Source organism: Budorcas taxicolor, chromosome 1, assembly GCF_023091745.1.
Source record: "Budorcas taxicolor isolate Tak-1 chromosome 1, Takin1.1, whole genome shotgun sequence".
NCBI lineage: Eukaryota > Metazoa > Chordata > Mammalia > Artiodactyla > Bovidae > Budorcas > Budorcas taxicolor.
Genome location: NC_068910.1, coordinates 67,761,279 through 67,780,752, shown reverse-complemented (window position 1 = coordinate 67,780,752; position 19,474 = coordinate 67,761,279). Strand labels below are relative to the sequence as shown.

General features: G+C 46.5%; 1 protein-coding gene across 1 annotated transcript in view; it reads left to right on the top strand.

Moving 5' to 3' along the window:
• Nucleotides 1-915: 915 nt before the first annotated feature.
• The window catches only part of EVA1C (eva-1 homolog C), a 105,815-nt gene continuing 87,256 nt past the window's right edge, over nucleotides 916-19,474 (top strand). Inside the window, exon 1 of the mRNA XM_052642284.1 lies at nucleotides 916-1,075. Within this exon, the coding sequence (XP_052498244.1) occupies nucleotides 916-1,075 (160 nt within the window). The remainder of the gene's footprint in view (nucleotides 1,076-19,474) is intronic.

Below are 19,474 nucleotides of genomic sequence, written 5' to 3'. Positions count from 1 at the left end.
GCGTTCGGCCAGGGTCTGGGCAGGCCCAGCGTCGGATCCTGAGCGCGGCTGACTCCCAGTACCCACAGGAAAAGTAGGCAGCTTCAAGAAACCTGTTCTAGACCATGCGATCCGTTTGGCGCACAGTGCCTCCCCTTTCCGCTCCCCGCTCCGCCCCGCGGCGGTTCCCGTCAGGGCTGCGTCAGCTTTGGCGATCGCCAAGGCTTCGGGGTCTCAGTCTCCTCTCCTGTGAAATGGGGATAACAGTGCGTGCTTGGTGATTCTGCACGTGGAGCGCGGCCGGTCGCCAAAGACGTCAGTGCTGCGGTCCCACACCTCCCGGACTCCACCTTCCCGAGGCCCCCACCCCGGCCTCAGCCCCGCCCCGGGGCTCCCGGGCTCAGCGCGCGGCGCTGGCTCCAAAGTGCGTCACGGGCGCTCCTCCGGCGGCCAGGGCGAGGCTGGCACGGGGCCAGCGCGGGCCTGGCCGGGGGTGCCGGGCGGTCTCAGAGGGGAGGGGACCCGGGGTGTGCAAGGCGCTCCAGTCGCGTGCTGTTGGGGGCGCCCTCCGCGGCGCGCAGCGCGCCAGGGCCCCGGCCTCTGGCAGCCTCGGGGGCGCGGAGGGGCTACACTTTCCCTTCGCCCCCCGCCCTCGTTTCCTCCTGCGCGGCCCGCAGCGGAGATTTCCTCTCGGGGAAACTACGCGGATCCTTCCCGGGGCTCCTCGCCCCGCCCCAGGTCTCCGCCCCCTCCTCTTCGCTCCGGAGCCGGTGCTCGCCCGCGGCAAGGAGGAGGCGCTGGCAGCCTGGGCCGGGAGGTGGCAGGGGGCCGCGGAGACGTCGGCTACCGACTCGTCCTGCCATGTGACGCCGCCCTCCGCCCCGCGATCCCCCGTGCGCCCCGGGCCCGCGCCCGCGCTCCGTCGCGCGGCACATCATGCTGCTGCCCGGCCACGCGCGCCCACCGTCCGCCCAGCAACCCGCGCAGCATCCCGGCCTCCGCAGGCAGGTAGAGCCTCCGGGGCAGCTCCTGCGTCTCTTCTACTGCACCGTCCTGGTTTGCTCCAAAGAGATAGCGGCGCTCACCGACTTCTCCGGTAAGAAGCGACCTCCCTCGCTGAGCGGCCCCCGGCGTCGCGGGGCGCTAAGGTGAGCCCTCGGTTGGGGGCCGGCGCCCGAGGGGGCAAGGCCGGGTCGCTTGAAAGTTAGGGCGAGCTAGGAGCCCTAACTTTTTCTTGCCGGATGCGAACTCTTCGCATATAAGTAACTACATGTGGGATGCCGGCAGAGGGGGTCCCCCAAGAAAGAAGGGTGGGTAGAGTGTTTGGAGTTTGTCTCCCGATAAGTTGACCTCGTCAGTATCCCAGGGTCAGGGGCCAGACTCCGAAGGATGCGTATCGGTTTAAAGCACCTTAGGCTGAGTCCTGTGCACCGAGCTCAGCGCTGTTGGTACACGTGTTGCGGTCTACGTTGTACCTGTTTGGTTTACGCGCAGTTTGGGTGTGCCCCAGCCGACCTCGCGGGTGCCCACGTAAGGAGACCAGTCCAGGAGACATTTGACCTTAAGTCTGCCAACAGACCTGAGGGAAACCCGGGGGTGGGGTGGTGGAAGGTCCGGTGGAGATGCCATGAGAGATGAGTAGAAGCTTGCAGTACGGAGAGAGGAGACTCAGGGGTAAGACTTTACCGCCAAAAGGCACCAGAGTTGGTCCCTTCCAGCCCCCATCGCCTTAAAAAAAAGAAAAGAACAACGACCTCCCCTCCCAGTAACCGATGAGGCTTTTCTCTGGGGGGAGACTGAGCCGATCTCAGATAGTTCTGGGGTTGTAGGTGGGGCGCCACAAAGGGAGAGAGGTTTCTGAATTGATGGGGGCTAGAGGGACAGCATTCTTAAATTACCTTTGCGCTTGCTGAGAGGAACCAGACATCCCTGCAAAGGTGAATCAGACCTGGGTCTCCGTCTGGCGAGGCTGGTGGCCCTTCACCCTTTCCTCGCCCCTGCCCAGCCCCGGAAGCAGCTCTGAGTCCCATTCTTTGCCTTCTCCAGCATCTCCTGTCAAGGCCAGGCTTCCTGCATCTCTGCTTTGAAGGTCTTTTGGGGTGTAATCACAGTCAACAAGGCTCCTTCCTCAGACCCTGTTTGTGCAATACGCTAGTACATGGCAAGGGACACTGGCAAACCAGAAGCTGAGTTGGGTTTCTAGTTTGCTTACAGAGAATGTCATTGTTAGCTGAGAGCCCTCGGGTCAGAGGTTCTTTGCTTTGAATATTTAATATCAAGGCTGTGTTTCTACCTCGCAAAGGAAGCCAAGACATGCCTATTTGGCAAGGAAACTGAGGTCCTTAAGACCGAGGGTCAGAGCGCTGTGGTAAATGTGCTGGGAAAAATGCTGAATTTCAAGTGCTATTGACTTTTTTTTGGTACTAGAACTTTCTTGGCTGCTAGAAAAGTTCTGTCTTTGCTGATTTAAGCTATGGAAAGCAGTCTGAATTCAGCCACCGGCAGGCTGCGAATATTGTTGAGCAAAGAACAGAAGAAAGCCAACAAGCCTTTCTTTTGTGACATCACTGTAACTGAACAAATATTGCTTTAGGTACCGTTGCGGTGTAACCATTAGATTGTTCTCACAGATTACAGGCACTTAGAGCTTGTTTCTTTAGTGAAGCGGTTGCAATCCTTGAAGCAGTCTATAGGTTACCACCCAAGTTTGGAACTGTCTAAAGGTACCAGCTGCTTCGGAGGGTGAACTTGAACTGTCAGACAGGGTGCTCTAAACTTGGAAGTGGATGTTTTCATACATATTTCTCTAAATGATTAAATGATAAAAGAAATTTTCTTGTGCTTTTAGAGGGAACCTAGATTCCAGGGTTTGAGACTCCCTGAGCCAATATTCGGTCGATGGGGACATTGCCAGGCAACCCCCATGTTTTCTCTTGTCAGCCTTGCTCTTTAGAGATCTGAAGACCAGGGAGAAAGTGTCTGGGAGCCTTTTGGGGAGAAGAAAAGAAAAATAACCTTGCCCGAAACCACAGACACACTCATGTTTAGATCTAAATTCTAGCTTGTATGGCTTTAGGGAAATATTAGAAAAGGCTCAGGGAGAAAGATCATGTCTTCCAAAATTGACTCATTTGACTTGAAACTTAATGAACCTTTAGGGACCCCCTTAGCCATGTGACATACAGCATCCAAGAAAATTCCTAAGCTCCAAAGATGACAGTCTGAGGGTTGAGTTGAAAGCTTTAGTTGACACAGTGGGTCCTGGTCATGTGAAACCAACACAGACACAGAGAGACACACACACCCCTCCCCAACTCCCACCTCTGTGGCCTCAAAGCCTGATTCCTGCTTTCCTGGGAGCAAGAGGTCCTGTTCCTGAACTCAGAGGGGTGTGTAGAAACCAGTGCCTGGAAAGAGACGGTGGACCCTCCCCTTCGGAGCCTGCAGTGACAGCTGAGCCCTGGAGAGCAGCATTTGACAATGTCTTTGCTTGCTTGTTTTTCTAAACAAGGAAACATAAAAAATCCAGACAGAGGGAGGGCGGAGGGAACTTGGGACCCTTTCAGCCTTTGTGAAGAAGGGGATGGAAGCAGGATGGTGAATCCAGGTGAAAGAAAGTGCTGAAATGAAAGGGGTCCTAGCCTTTGTCTGTACAGTATTGGGCCTCCTGGGAGATTAGCAGCACAGAGTTTTGGAAAGTTGCTTAAGCCTTTCTCTTCTTTGCAACTCTTCCTTGAGCTTTTTTTTTTTTTTTTTTTCCCTGAGGCTGTCAGCTGGTGTAGTTTTCCTGGGTCATTGATTTTTTTGCCCCGGGGATTCCAGCATCACATCTCACTCTTAATAAGCCAGAGGCTGCATCAGGGCCTCCTCTCCTCCCCCTTCATGCTCGTGACTTGTGCTAATCACCTCCAAGCCTGCTAGGAAACAGGCTCCCTAAACACCCCCTTCCCTCTCCTCCCTGAAGACATTGAGATGCTGCCAGCGGCCACTGGAAGGCTATCATCACTGCATTAAAAACACATCCCAGGAAGGCAAGAACAGTTCATGCAAAATTAGTGCTTCTGATCCTTAATCCCAAACTCAAATGGGCTTGGCATTCGTCCATTTTCCTCTTTGGGATAGCGTTCTGTTCTTTTGACTGCATTCCCAACTTCAGGATTTAGCCGGAGAGGTCCAAACTGATCACTGATATATATATATATTTTTCATATATAGAAATACGATGTCAGCATCATCTTTGTTCGAAGAACAAGGCAGGATGAGGGCAGAGGGGAGGGAGGGGTGCCATTTTGGTTCCAACGATTAAAAAGATCCTAAAGATCCTTTCTACATGTGGTCTGGCTTTCAAGAGTGATGTTTCAGCGTGTCTCTGAACTTAGTTTGCCATGTCCCTCAGGTCTCATTCGTTTTTTAAAAAAATAATATTTCCTTATTTGGCTGTGTCAGATCTTAGTTTTGGACTCTCGAGTTGTGGCATTTGGGCTTCGCTGCTCTGAGACATGTGGGATCCTATCCGTAGTTCCCTGGCTAGGGATTGAACCCTGCATTGCAAGGCAGATTCTTAACCACTGGACCACCAGGGACGTCCCATCTTGTTTACTTATCTATATATTTTTGATGGCTTTATTCTCTGCAGAGAGCAGGCATGGTCTTCTCTCTCTGCTCTTTCCTTTTCTCCCTCTTCTGTTTTGCTTTTTTTTTTTTTTCTTTTCTTTCTTCTCAAAGATGTTCAAAGTGATTGATGGACTGATGAGGGAGGGAAGGAACGGATGGAAAATTAATCACGTTCCCACTTGGATTCCTAGGAAACTCCTGACTTTTGACAAAAAGAGTCATGATCATGTGTTGACACGTTTGGTTTTACCCTTGGGCACGGAATGGTAAATGTGGGAAACAGAAAGAAAGTGAGAAACAAGGGGAGTGGGGCAGCTTTTAAGGCCTTGCTTGTTCCCAGACGTCCCCAGACCTCAAAGAAAGGGCACTGCATGATCAAAGGGGGTCTCCGGGCTGGTGTCCTACCCTGCCTGCCTCCATCAGTAGCCCAAGGGGCCAAGACAAGATGTGGGGCTTGTTATCAGATCATTTGCAGCCTAGCAGATAAGCCTGACCCTAACTCCTTATTTCACTGGTCAAGAATTTCAGAATGTAGGACTCCCCTGTGGACCAGTGGTTAGGAGTCCGCCTGCCAATGCAGGGGATGCGGGTTTGATCCCTGATGTGGGAAGATTCCACATGCTTCGGGGTAACGAAGCTCATGCACCACCAACTACTCAGCCTGTGCTCTGGAACCCTCCAGCTGCAAGTACTGAAACCTGCTTCCCTTAGAGCCTGTGCTATGCAACAAGAGAAGCCATTGCAATGAGAAGTCCAAGCTCCGCAAATAGAGAGTTAACCCCTGCAACTAGAGAAAGCCCACGAGCAACAGTGAAGACCCAGTGCAGCCAAATTAAAAAGAAAAAAAAAAAACTAAAAAAAAAAGAATTTCAGAAAATAGAAAAATGGTTGTTCCATTGGTTGGGATCCCTGGAGTGGGAACTCTGTCCTGATGGAATGGTCCGTTTAGAAGAGGTTGAACCTTCCTTTCCTGCTTAGAGAAACAGTGGGTCTCAACCCTGGCTGACACACTAACATCCCTTGAGTCTAAACAAATATAAGGATGCTCTAGCAGCAACCCAGGGCTTCTGATGAAATTCACCTGGGAGATCCAGGCATGGATCTCTTTGCCAAAGCCCCCAGGCAATTCTAGAGTGCAGCCAGAGTGGAGGACCACTGCTGCCCATGTCAGAGGGCAGGGATGAACCATGCGCAGTTCATCCAGGGGTACACGGGTGTGACTGGGTCTCACTTCCCCCAACCCCCTCCCCAGGGCTCGCTGCCAGGGAGACCAGGATGTATGTTCCCTGCTCTCAGTCTGCTGCTGTGTCCCAGCACACAGGTATGCACAAACTTACACAGACATGCACGTCACACAGGTCTGCCTTTTATCATCCCTTGGTCATATCATACTTTAATTCGGGATTGTCTTCACTTTCAAGACTTTGACGGAGCCAAAAGGCAGCTCGTCACCAAAGAAAAACAAAGTGGATGTCTAAAGGAGTTGTCCAGCTTTCATAGAAGAAGAGGGATGAAAAGTAAGCATCTCAGAGCTCTAGCCTGTTTCCATGGAAAATAACTACATTCAAAAAGTGTTCTGATGGCTCTTTCTGTAGCCGAGAAGGGGAGTCTGGGCAGGCGAGTGGTCCCATAATTGATGGCTTTGGTCTCCCAGGCGCTTTATTGGAAAAGGCAGCCTAGCAGTAGTTTCGAGGGAGGAAGAGAAAAGAAGGGAGTGAAAATTAGTTGAGCATAGTGTTATCTGACTTCATCCTCATAGCAGCCTTGTGAGTTAAATAGAAATCTCACTTTACGCAGCCTCAGAGGGCTTAGTTAACTTGATGGAGACCCCCAGCTTGGAAGCAGAGGCAGACCCTAACACGGGCCCAGGGGTGGGACCAGGCTGGAGGACTTGGCCTGTGTGGGCGCTGAGTCGGGGGCAATGCCAGGAAAAAATGCCTCAATTTGCCTGACATTTTTAGATAGTTCTCTGTTTGGGTGGACTCCGGGAGCTGGTGATGGACAGGGAGGCCTGGCGTGCTGCGATCCATGGGGTCACAGAGAGTCGGACACAACTGAGCGACTGAACTGAGCTGAGCTGGACTCCTCATAGAGATTTCAATTGTCCTCTGAGTAGACTGACCTTTTCTCATTTCTTCCTTCAACGTCTTCTCAACACTGTTGATCCACAGTAGGTGTGGGCACAAGGCAATCAGTGGGTATAGTAGAAAGATGTTAGAACTTCTTTTGAAGGAACATATTTCTATCTTGAAAAAAGAAGCTATTTCTTGCTTCTAATTAACATACAGATTGAGGGAGTTCCCTGGCAGTCCAGTGGCTAAGATTTGGCACTTTCGCTGCCGTGGCCTGGATTCTATCCGTGGTCAGGGAAATAAGATCCTGTAAGCTATGCAGCATGGTTAACCAAACAAACAAACAAAAAGCATACAACTTGTCAGTACAACAGTTCACCATTTCTTTTTAAAATGTTATTTTATTGAACTATAGTTGATTCACTACACAATTTCTAAATGCAATATCTCAAAATGTTTTTGCTGTTGAGGTTCATGATTTAAAAATTATTTGAGACCGCTAGTATTTTCAGCCATCCTGACAGCACTTGCAAAATTCTTGAAAAGGCACCACTTTGGGGGTAATATACACTGAAACAGCACCCGCTCCCCTGTGGCCCAGCCCTATCGCCTCCTTGCCCCCCACGCCAGTTCCCACAACTGCCAGTAAAATTTAGAGAAAGAATGTGAATCCAGTAATTATCTCACTTCAAAAATCCATACTCTTGTCATTCAAGCTGAGTAATGAATGTGGATGCATACGGTGAGGCATTCTGAACTTTTATGATACTTTAATGAGGCTGGTGTGTTGGTATATTTCTAGAATGCACTAGCTTCCCTGAATAACATCCGTCCTAGAATCACCTAGGTTTCAGCACTGGAAGGAGTCTCTCAGATGGGAGGGTGGCTGACCAGGTGATTCTAAAGGGTTTTCTTTGAGCTTCTTTCTTTCCCCTTGGGTGCATGCTCAGTTGTGTCCGACTCTTTGTGACCCCAGGGACTATAGCCTGCCACGCTCCTCTGTCCATGGCATTTTCCAGGCAAGAATACTGGAGTGGGTTGCCATTTCCTCTTCCAGGGGATCTTCCTGACCCAGGGACTGAACCTGTGTCTCCTGCGTTGGCAGCCGGATTCTTTATCACTGAGCCATCCGGGAAGCCCCCTCTTTTCCCCTTGAGGCCTCTAATTCTGCTACTCCTTCACTGGCCCCTATGTGTGCGCTACCTCAGGTTAAACTCTGACCCAACATAAGGGGTAAATTCTTTACTTGGTTTTCTTAGCACAAGTAAGAGAAGTTAGCTAAAAATACTATAGTATATCAAATACATAAAGCACTTTATGCCACAGAGTGTTTTAAAAACTTCATGTTTATTAACTCATTTAATCCTCACAACCCTATCAAGGAAATTTCTCTATAAGTTGAAGAAATAGTAGCCAGAGAGCTTAAGTAATTTTTGGAGATTTGAATGCAGGCAGCTTTCTAATACTAAAGCAAATCAATTATAAGTTGTTTAAAACAATGTCACGTCTTAATGTTTATCTCTTAATATGTCAAATCCAGATCTTTCTCAGGACTTGCAGGTATTGTCCATTCCACGTGGCACCAAGAGATAGCACTATCCAGCCCCAAATAACTGATTACAAAATAAGGTCTATAATTCATTTCTTGGAAATATGGTGGAACTGGTGTTCTGGAGGTGTTCATCCTAAAGGAGATTAGTCCTGGATGTTCATTGGAAGGACTGATGCTAAAGCTGAAACTCCAATACTTTGGCCACCTCATGCAAAGAGTTGACACCTTGGAAAAGACCCTAACGCTGGGAAGGATTGGGGGCAGGAGGAGAAGGGGACGAGAGAGGATGAGATGGCTCAATGGCATCACTGACTCGATGGACATGAATTTGGGTAAACTCCGGGAGTTGGTGATAGACAGAGAGGCCTGGCGTGCTGTGATTCATGGGGTCGCAAAGAGTCAGACACGACTGAGCGACTGAACTGAACTATTTGCCCAACAAATCATTTAAAGTTGCTGAATAAAATATAGCAAACATCCTTTAAATGCTTGGGTGAGTGAATAAACACAAGGAGTAGCCAGGGAACAAAATGAAGAGAGACCAGAGAACTGAAGAAGTAGCTGGCTCTGAACCTGTGGCTACACCAGGGCCTTTGATGCGTTTTAGAGCTAGAATTTACTGGGTACGTGAGGGCAAGAGAGAAGGCATTAGACCAATGTCAGGTGAGGAATTGGAATAAAGATCTCCTTATAAGGCCAGGGCCTGGAAGGGCTAAACACTCATAAAAAGGTGTGTGAGAAACAAATCAGCATTCTTGCAAAGAAAGATGACAAGGGAACATCTCAGCTTGGGCTCAGGATTCAGTTCAGTTCAGTCACTCAGTCGTGTCCAGCTCTTTGCGACCCCGTGAATCACAGCACGTCCATCACCAACTCCCGGAGTTTACCCAAACTCATGTCCATTGAGTTGGTGATGCCACCCAGCCATCTCATCCTCTGTCGTCCCCTTCTCCTCCTGCCCCCAATCCTTCCCAGCATCAGGGTTTTTTCCAATGAGTCAACTCTTCGCATGAGGTGGCCAAAGTATTGGAGTTTCAGCTTTAGCATCAGTCCTTCCAATGAACATCCAGGACTGATCTCCTTTAGGATGAACTGGTTGGATCTCCTTGCAGTCCAAGGGACTCTCAAGAGTCTTCTCCAACACCACAGTTCAAAAGCATCAATTCTTCGGCACTCAGCTTTCTTCACAGTCCAACTCTCACATCCATATATGACCACTGGAAAAATCACAGCCTTGACTAGATGGACCTTTGTTGGCAAAGTAAAGTCTCTGCTTTTCAATATGCTGTCTAGGTTGGTCTAACTTTCCTTCCAAGGAGTAAGCATCTTTTAATTTCATGGCTGCAATCACCATCTGCAGTGATTTTGGAGCCCCCCAAATTAAAGTCTGACACCGTTTCCACTGTTTCCCCATCTATTTCCCATGAAGTGATGGGACCAGATGCCATGATCTTAGTTTTCTGAATGTTAAGCTTTAAGCCAACTTTTTCACTCTTCATTAAGAGGCTTTTTAGTTCCTCTTCACTTTCTACCATAAGGGTGGTGTCATCTGCATATCTGAGGTTATTGATATTTTTCCCGGCAATCTTGATTCCAGCTGGTGCTTCTTCCAGCCCAGCATTTCTTATGATGTACTCTGCATGGAAGTTAAATAAGCAGGGTGACAATATACAGCCTTGACATATTCCTTTTCCTATTTGGAACCAGTCTGGTGTTCCATGTCCAGTTCTAACTGTTGCTTCCTGACCTGCATATAGGTTTCTCAGGAGGCTTAGGATTAGAGGAAAAAATAATCTTTGTTGAAACTATGTAACCACACACTTACCTTTGCAAGAATCTGGGGTTTGAATTCACATTGCCTTTACCAGGAAACCCTAAGCTAAGAAACTAGAAAAGTTACCCCAAGGTACCTGGAAAAAACCCACAAATACTCCCTGTATAGCAACATCAATGCAGGCCCCACAAGATTCTGGTAGATTAAATTCTGCTGATTGTGAACACGCAATCCAAAATGCACTGTATGTATAACAGTCAGCAGCAAAACCACAGAGTGTTTAATAAATAAGAGGGGATATAAAACATAAAAAGAAATAAAGGAAAGAATCCAGAAGAAGAAGAAACGCTATCAAGAAAGAGCAGGCCTATTTTTTTTTATAGAATCAAATATATCAACTAACACGAAAAAATATATTCACCAAGGTTCAAGGCTTGATGGATAGATTAAATGTAGTTGAAGAGAGAAATAGTGAACTGGAAAATAAAGCTAGGAAAATTATCCAGAATGCAGTAAAAGAGATAAAGACATGAAAAAAAAAAAAAAAACACCTTATAAGACATGGAAAATGGAATGAAGATTCAACACACAGGTGATCAGTATTCTAGAAAAAGAGAATAGGAAAAATGAGGGAGAGACAACACTCAAAGTGATAATATCGTAGAGTCAATTTTGAAGAGCTGATGAATGACTCAGAGTCAAGCATCCCAAGCAAAATAAATTTATTTCTATCATACTAAAACTACAAAATTCTAAAACAAGGTGATGGTCTTAAAACAATCAGGCAGAAAGTTTTTCATTTGGAAGGGCTTTGCCATGTCAATGAGAATCAGAAACCAGTGAAATATTTTCCAGGTTCTGGGGGAAAAAACTGTCAGTGCAGAACTATATAACCAGCTAAACTATCTGCAAGAGTGTGAAATAAGGACATGTTTACCACTAATAAATCCTCACTGAAAGAACTACTGGAGGACATATTTCCTGAAGAACAGTAAGTCTAGAAAGAAGGCTTGTGGTATAAAGACATGACGAGCAAAGACATGGTACAGCTTCTGATGCACTTTACCTATATTCTTTGCTCTTTCCTGCTTAGAGAGTGTCATCTCCTTGCCTTGAGATTTTCTCTAAGATGTCTTGCTCTTTCATCAGCTAAGATCAAGACATAGCTTTTTGTCTTGTTGAAGTTTTCGACCCAGTTGAACTTTTCCACTGACTTACGGCTTTCAACCTGAGTTACCCAAGACTTCTTCACGGTAGGCGTCAGTTCCGTTGTGATTATATAGTGGAAGGTCTGTCTGAAAGAACAGGAAATGTTCTCAAGTCTTTTGGGTCTCAGATGCCATGCTAAGTATGATATAGTCCTGCTGTAAAGAGTCAGTCTGTCCCAGAGAGGCTCCCTTCTCAGTGGTTTCATGGGCACTCATCACAAAGCAATTTAAGGGATGAAGAATAGATTTGGCCAGTCACGTTCTTCAAATGGTACCCAAGCCACAGAGCTTGAAATTGAGGGATTAGTAGCATATCCATCCTATGGGGTCACAAAGAGTTGGACATGACTTAGCAACTGAATAACACCAATAACAAGAGTATCCATAGACCAGCAGACAATGCTGCCCATGGGTTGATTTTCCACTTCCACACTTGCATTTCTGGACATCTGTATCCCTTGTTCACTCAGGCTCCTGATGTTGGATGTCTCCTGCATTAACTAGTTAGGGAATGAAGTGAAGTGATGATTGGGGTTACTCTCAACCTGAGAGCCTAGTTGTCCACACACGCACAGAACCAGGCAACATTAAAATTCAAAACTCAGGCCACTGAATCTGAAGTGTATGTTTGCAAACCGTCTGATTTCATGTCTGCCTCAGATGTCCCACGAATACAAATCACCTCATTTGGAGTTGGAGGAGCAGGGAGGAAGAAACCTAAGAAAGATCTCCAAAACAAATCTTTAATTCGGATGAGGATAATAGAATGTAATCCCGTTTCAAGCCTGTCAGCATTCCTTTGATGATTACAAATGAGTCCCTTTTCCCCTGCAATGTGGGGGAATAATCTGGATAAAATAACCCTTTTTGTCTGCAAAGGCCCAAGTGATGCATACTCGTGACAGCTTTCAGAGTAGTGTTTCAGAGCCTGAGAAGGGCGCTCTGCTACCAAGACCTTCCCTTTTTTCTCTTGACTTAGAAGAGTTTTCACTCTTTTCATGTTTGGCGGCTTCCAAAGTTCTCAGGCTTAGAAATCATAAATCAATCATAGTACTGTACTCTGGAACGAGAGCGACATGGGTCAGGGAGCCCTTTTTGTTCTCTGTTTGTTCACCGGGAGACAGGTGGGGATGAGAACGCATGATCTTATCTAGAAGGCTAATTTGTACAGCTTTTGAGGGATATGCTTAAGGGAGTGTATAAGATTAGAGTCTCCTTTCTATTAAAAAAAAATGTACACTGACCCAAGTTCAGGCTGACATGCCTTTTTTGTTCATGTGATGGTGAAATTAAGGGACAGTTGTTTTTAAACACATTCCTCTGTTTTGTGAGGCTAAACACACCTCTCAAGGCTAACCATACCAAATGCTTTGTGAATAAGTCAGACTGGATGTAAAGACATCCTGAGGCTGCCCATTCCACAGCCTCAGGATGGAAAGGGGTCTCCGAGGCCCCAGTGCTGCGTGGAGTCAGTCCTGCAGGCTGTGAATTCTACAGACCAGAGCCTGTGGTCTTCTGTGTTTTCACTTCTTTAAAGCTCACTTTAAGTGTGAAGGACTCGTTCTTTTTTAAAGCAAAGGGCCCCAGGATTTTTTTCCCCCAGGGTTATGTGTAAATAGTGTTATGGGTCCCTAAGCCATAAACTAGCACTTTGAGGGAAAAGGCCTGCTTTTGTCTCGGACTTCTGTGTTTCTCTCTAGATGATCAAGGCGGGTTGTTAGGGCTTGTCAGTCTTCACCAAAGATTCCACGTGGTCCTTAGAGTAGATAACTATCTTCACTCAATGCAAATTTTGCTTGTTCTAATGTTGAGTCTAAACCAGTGATTCTCAATATTATGCTTAACAAAAGAAGACAAAGACAAATGCTATGTATTACTTAAATATGGAATTGAAAAAATAATACAACTGACTAAATATACAGCACGGAAACAGACTCATAGACATATAAGCTAGTGGTTACCAGAGTTCAGAGGGGAGGTGGGAGGGATAGACTAGGGACATAGATTAACAGATACAAACTACTATATATATAAAATAGATAAGCAGCAAGCATTTACTCTGTAATAGTGGGAATTATGGGCCCCCCAGGTGACTCAGTGGTAAAGAATCCACCTGCCAATGCAGGAGACCCAACTTCGATCCCTGGGTTGGGAAGATCCCTAGAGGAGGAAATGGCAACCCACTCCAGTATTCTTGCCTGGAAAATCCTATGGACAGAGGAGCCTGGCAGGCTGCAGTCCATGGGGCCACCAAGAGTCAGACACGACTGAACATGCACACGTGCACACGTGCACGCATGCGTGCACTCACTAGGAAATATACCCAGTATCTTGTAATAACCTGTAATGGATTATTTCTGCAAAAACACTGAATCGCTGTGCTGCACATCTGAAACTAACACAACCTTGTACATCAACTATGTTTCAGTAAGCAATAAAGTAATAGATAAACCAATGATTCTCAACCCAGAAAACATTTGTTCCCTGAGGAATATTTGACAATGTCTGGAGGCAATTGGATTTGTTACAACTAGGGGTGCTATTGGCACCTAGTGAGTAGAAGCCAGGGATGCTGCTAAACCTCCTACAGTGCACGGGGCGGCCCCCACAGCAGGGAATGACCTGGTCCTCGGTCCTCACGCTGAGGCTGAGGAATACTGGGCCAGACCAGCCGACATTCCATGGTTTTATTTTCTACATATTTGGAATCTCAAGAAGGTGTGACATATTTTTAAACACTGAAATTGAGTGTGGAAAACCTAGAGACAGCTCCACGATGCGCTTCTCATGGCCAGCTTGCCTCACACAACCACCCAAAACTCTCAGTTCCTCGAAGCCAAGGACATGGAGATCCAGGCACAGCTGTGTGTCCTCGCACTCTCCCCTAGGGGACTTCCATTCATGTTCCTTCCACCCTCACCTTCCTTACAGAACTTGCCTGTGCTGAAAACTTGATGCTTTCAAATTGTGGTGCTGGAGAAGACTCCTGAGAGTCCTTTGGACAGCAAGGAGATCAAACCAGTCAATCCTAAAGGAAATCAGTCCTGAATGTGCACTGGAAGGACTGACACTGAAGCTGTAGTACTTTGGCCACTTGATACGAACAGTCAACTCATTGGAAAACACCCTGATGGTGGGAAAGATTGAGGGCGGGAAGAGAAGGGGGCAACAGAGGATGAGATGGTTGGGTGGCATCATCAACTCAGTGGAAATGAGTTTGAGCCAACAGGGAGACAGTGGAGGACAGGGAAGCCTGGCATATTGCAGTCCATGGGATCTCAAAAAGCTGAACATGTCTTAGTGACTGAACAACAACTGGCCCTTTTGTCCTCCTTATTTCAAGCTCAAACACTCACCATCATCAACGTCAGTCTAAAATATCCCTCTAGATGGAGAGTTGTTGAGACTTGAAGTCTGTTGCTCGCTCACAGTGCAAGGATGTCTTTGCAACACTTCTCAGTTATTTCACAACATCAGCAAGGCAGTTGTGGGCATGGGGTAGGAGGGGGAACAGTTTGACTTGAATTTTTAAAAGGAAGACAGCAAGTCTCGAAAACCACGTGCAGATTTGGTTCCTCCCACTGCCCTCCCCTACTTGCCTCCTTCTCTGTTCCCGTTTCTGTTCCTCTTGCACCTTCTCTGACCCCCGCCCCCACCTTTGCACCCACAGACAGAAAGCACATAGATCCGCTGATATTTCTATGCAAGGTCAAGTCCTCTTCTGTGCGTTGTTGTTGTTCAGTCACCAAGTTGTGTCCAACTCTTTGTGACCCAGGGACTGCAGCACGCCAGGCCTATCTGTCCTTCACCATCTCTTGGAGTTTGCCCAAGTTCACGTCCATTGAATCGGTGGAGGAGGGAATGGCAAACCACTCCAATATTCTTGCCGTGAGAACGCCTTCTCTGTACTGCATGTTATATAAAGACTTTCGTTCAAAGATGGATCTGAGAGTGTTGACTGCATGGGTGAATCATTTAGCGCTACTTCAGGGCGACCCTGTCCACTCTTCTGTGCTGAATGGCATCACCTTATCAGGCCACATTTGCAGTTTCAGTGGTCGTGGGACTTACCGAGCCCACACTGAATAGGAGAATCAAGAGGATTCCTCTGAAATGATAACTACCCACCTCTGCCCAGGGGCCACCAGCCCGGAGGACAGCTACCCATGTCAGAGTTTGCGTTCCTGTCACCCTTCTTTCAAACAGGTTGCAGCTCTAATTAAAATATTTCTTTCCTTCTGCCAAACGCAGAGAAAATATAGTATTGTTTCCAAAAGAGCGGGCAGGGGCACCGGCGGGAATGGGTGTGCAGTATTTGTACAGTTTTGTGACTCAGTACATCTGAATCTCCAAGCATTTTAAGAGCTTTGTCCAAAAAAAAAGGTCTATTGTGTGCCTCTTGGCACTGAAGAAAATAGCAGGCCTGTCAGAACTCTGTTTCAGATTTAATTTTAAAGTGGGTGATGTAAGAATGTTGTCCAACAGGAGGGCTTCGCTTCTTTTTCTCATTTCTGCCCATTTTGGTGTGAGAGAACTTGAGTTCTCTGAATCCATTCATATTTAGAAATCAGAGCCTCTTCCCTTGACATCGTTTTAATGAAAAAGCATCATGTTCCAAAGCAAAGTACAGTATGTCTCTAAAATGTATATGACCTCTTAGAATAAAATTAAACATATATTTGACTATATTTGTTATTTTCCTCTCTCTATGGCACACTTTAGTCATGCCCAACTCTTTGTGACCCCATGGACTGTAGCCCACCAGGCTCCTCTGACCACGGGATTCTCCAGGCAAGAATACTGGAGTGGGTTGCCACACCCTCCTCCAGGGGATCTTCTTGACCCAGGGACTGAACCTGAGTCTTCTGCGGCTCCCGCTTTGACAGCTAGATTCTTTACCACTGAGCCACTGGGGGAGCTTTATGTGTGTATATATAGACACATATACAGAGCGTCTTCTTACATTATCTTCTCTCTTTTTGAATACACTTAAAATTTATTTCATTTTTAATTAAAATATAGTTGATTTACAACATTTCAGGTATACAGCAAAATGATTCATATATATATATGTATATATTCTTTTTCAGATCTTTTCCATTATAGGTTATTACAAGATACTGAGTATAGTTCCCTGTAGTAAGTCCTTGCTGTTTATCTCTTTTATATATAGTAGTGTGTATCTGTTAATCTCAAACTCCCAATTTATCCCTCTCTTCCCCTTTCCCCCTTTGGTAACCAGAGGATTGTTCTGTATGTCTGTGAGTCTCTTTTTTATCAGTACACATTTGAGATGTAGACATAGAGACATTACTCATTTTCCCAAATGCTCCTTGCACTTGGTATGTGCTTCTGGGTACCGAGCTCATCATCAGTCGTGGGTACAAATGTAAAAATAAGCAGAAAAGGGGCTTCTCTAGTGAGCTAGTGGTGGAGAATCTGCCTGCCAATGCAGGTGACAGGGTTTCGACCCCTGGTCTTGGGAGACCCCCCGTGCCGCAGAACGACTGGGCCTGTGTGCCACAGCTGCCGAGCCTGTGCTCTAGCGCCTGGGAGCCGCAACTACTGAACCCATGCGCCACAACCACCAAGGCCTGAGTGCCCTGCAGCCTGTGTTCTGCAACCAGAGAAGCCGCCAAAATAAGGAGCAAACACCCTGCAACAGCAGTGAAGACCCAGCACAGCCAAGGATAAATAAATAAATAACGTTGTTTTAAAATAAGCAGAAAAAAGCTTTTTTGCAAGGTTGTGCTTTCCTAGTTGTTTCTTTCCCCAGATATTAAACACTGGACAGTGATTTTTTTCTCACCCTATTGACATTTTAATATAGAGTACACATTTATCATCTATGCCTCTGTGTTAATATTAATAAACATTATATACTGGGCTTTTTAAAAAAAGAACCAAAGCATGGTATTCAACCCTTGGATTCAGCTGAACCATGAATACAGTGAGTATGTAGCCCACCAGGCTCCTCCGTCCATGGGATTTTCCAGGCAAGAATACTGGAGTGGGTTGCTGTTTCCTTCTCCAGGAGACCTTCCTGACCCAGGGATTGAACCCAGGTCTCCCACATTGTAGGCAGACGCTTTACCGTCTGAGCTACCAGGGGAGGTATGATAAACATTATATACTGTGCTTTAAAAAAAAAGAACCAAAGCATGGTATTCAATCCTTGGATTCAGCTGAACCGTGAATACTGAGTATGTTGCAAGCTTCTGGGCCGGGAAAATTTTTTACGATATTGCAAACACCAGTCTACCTTATGGGAGTGACTTTTCACCCAAACCAGTCTTTTGGGCTCTGCACACAGCACCACCGGTCCTTGGCAAAACAGCCTCTATTTCCTTCTTCCTGGTTTCTGGAAAGCTCCCTTACACACCTGGACAGTCACTGAATTCAACGTTTATACTTTTTCCATAATGGGAAATTTAACATGTAGACCTCATACACAAGACAGATTGCACTATCCATGTTGCACATGTGGTCCAAGATAGAGTCAGACCACGGGTGAGAAGATTGGTCCCTGGGAGAGCTTTGGAAACCAAACGAAGACAAATCTACCATGACTCTCCATGGCCCCAGGTTGTTACTGCAAGGAAATCTGGCCAAAGGGAGTGTCTTAGTTTTTCGCTCCTGTGTGTGTGACTGAATGCACACGCACACACACTTACAAACACACACTCACACAAGTGAGGGGCCTTTCATCCTCAGAATGTAGTCAGACAGTGACACGTGACCTAAGCTCAAACTGCAGTCTTCTGTGGAAGTCTTCTCTGGACTATGACTTGCTACAGCCTTAGTGTCTTTCTTGAGAGTATTCACCATTCATCTTCATTACCAACTTACGTATTTTCTTTCTGTGGCAAAGGTAAATTATTAGGCAGCATATAAGCAGTCTGATACACTGAGAGTCTTAAGAAGATCAAATGTTTGTGATTCAGCCTCACAAATGAGGTTAAAATTGCAGGCCTAAGTGCCTGGCTGTAAATTTACATCTTTATCATAATTACTCCAGCAAACTGTGAGGTATGGACGTTACCTGTCCATATCTGCATTTTCTCAGGTTGTGGGGAAGAGTGAATTTGCTGGAATCACCGAAGCCTGAGAACCAGGGGAAACAGCTAAGCATTTCTCACTGCAGGGCATTCGGGGCCCAGGGCCGACTCCACTGCATACTAAATCCTTCCTCAATTGGATTTTAATTTAACTATCACCATGGAATTAAAATTTTGAAAGGACAATAGGCAGACCTTAGAAACCGAGTTATCCAACAGAAATATGATGTAATCCATGGAGGTAATATTAAATATCCTTTCATTATTGTTCAGTTGGTAAGTCATGTCTGACTCTTTGCAACCCCATGGCCTGCAGCATGCCAGGCTTCCCTGTCCTTTACTATCTCCTGGAGTTCACTCAATCTCATGTCCATCGAGTCGGTGATGCCATCCAACCATCTCATCCTCTGTCATCCCCTTCTCTTCCTGCCCTTCAATCTTGAGCTGACTCCTCACATCAGGTGGCCAAAGTATTGGAGTTTCAGCTTCAGCATCAGTCCTTTCAGTGAATATTCAGGTAGCCACACTAGAAAAAGTAAAAGAGGTGAAATGAATCTTCATAGGAAATTTTATTTAACCCAGTGTTCCCAAAGTATGATTCTTTCCACCTTAATCAGTAGTCTTTATTAATTTTTAATTAAAAAATATTTTTATGAGACTTCAAAGCTAACATTTTTATTTCAAGCTTTTAAAAATTAATTATTAATGAGATAGTTTGTTCTCTTTTGCTTATGAGGACTTGACAACCTGGGGTGTGTTTTACACTTACAGCTCATCTCAACTCAGCCTGGCTTCATCTCAAGGGCTCAGTAGCCACGTGTGACCTGGGGCCACCATTCCAAGCAGTGCAGTGTTAGAAGGTTGAGCTGGGCATGGAAGTTTTAGAAGTCCACAGCAGGGCAGCTTTGAGGTCTGGGATCAGCACGCTGCCTTAGTTCTCAGTGAGGACACCTTCCTTTTACAGAGCACCATCAGGCTGTGTCATGAGGGGCCAGAGGGAGCCACCCTAGTCCCCCCACGGGAACTTGGCCTCCCCAGCTCTCCTGCTTTCCATGTGGGGGATAATGGGTGTCCTCCTGCTTCCTCCAACCCCTTTCCCAGAGAACCATCCTAGACTTCGGTCCTTGGGAAGGGAGAGAGGGCAGCCGGGAGTCACCCAACTGTGGCAGAACCTCCCAGCAGTACCAGAAGTTGATCAGCCCTAATCGCCTTCATCT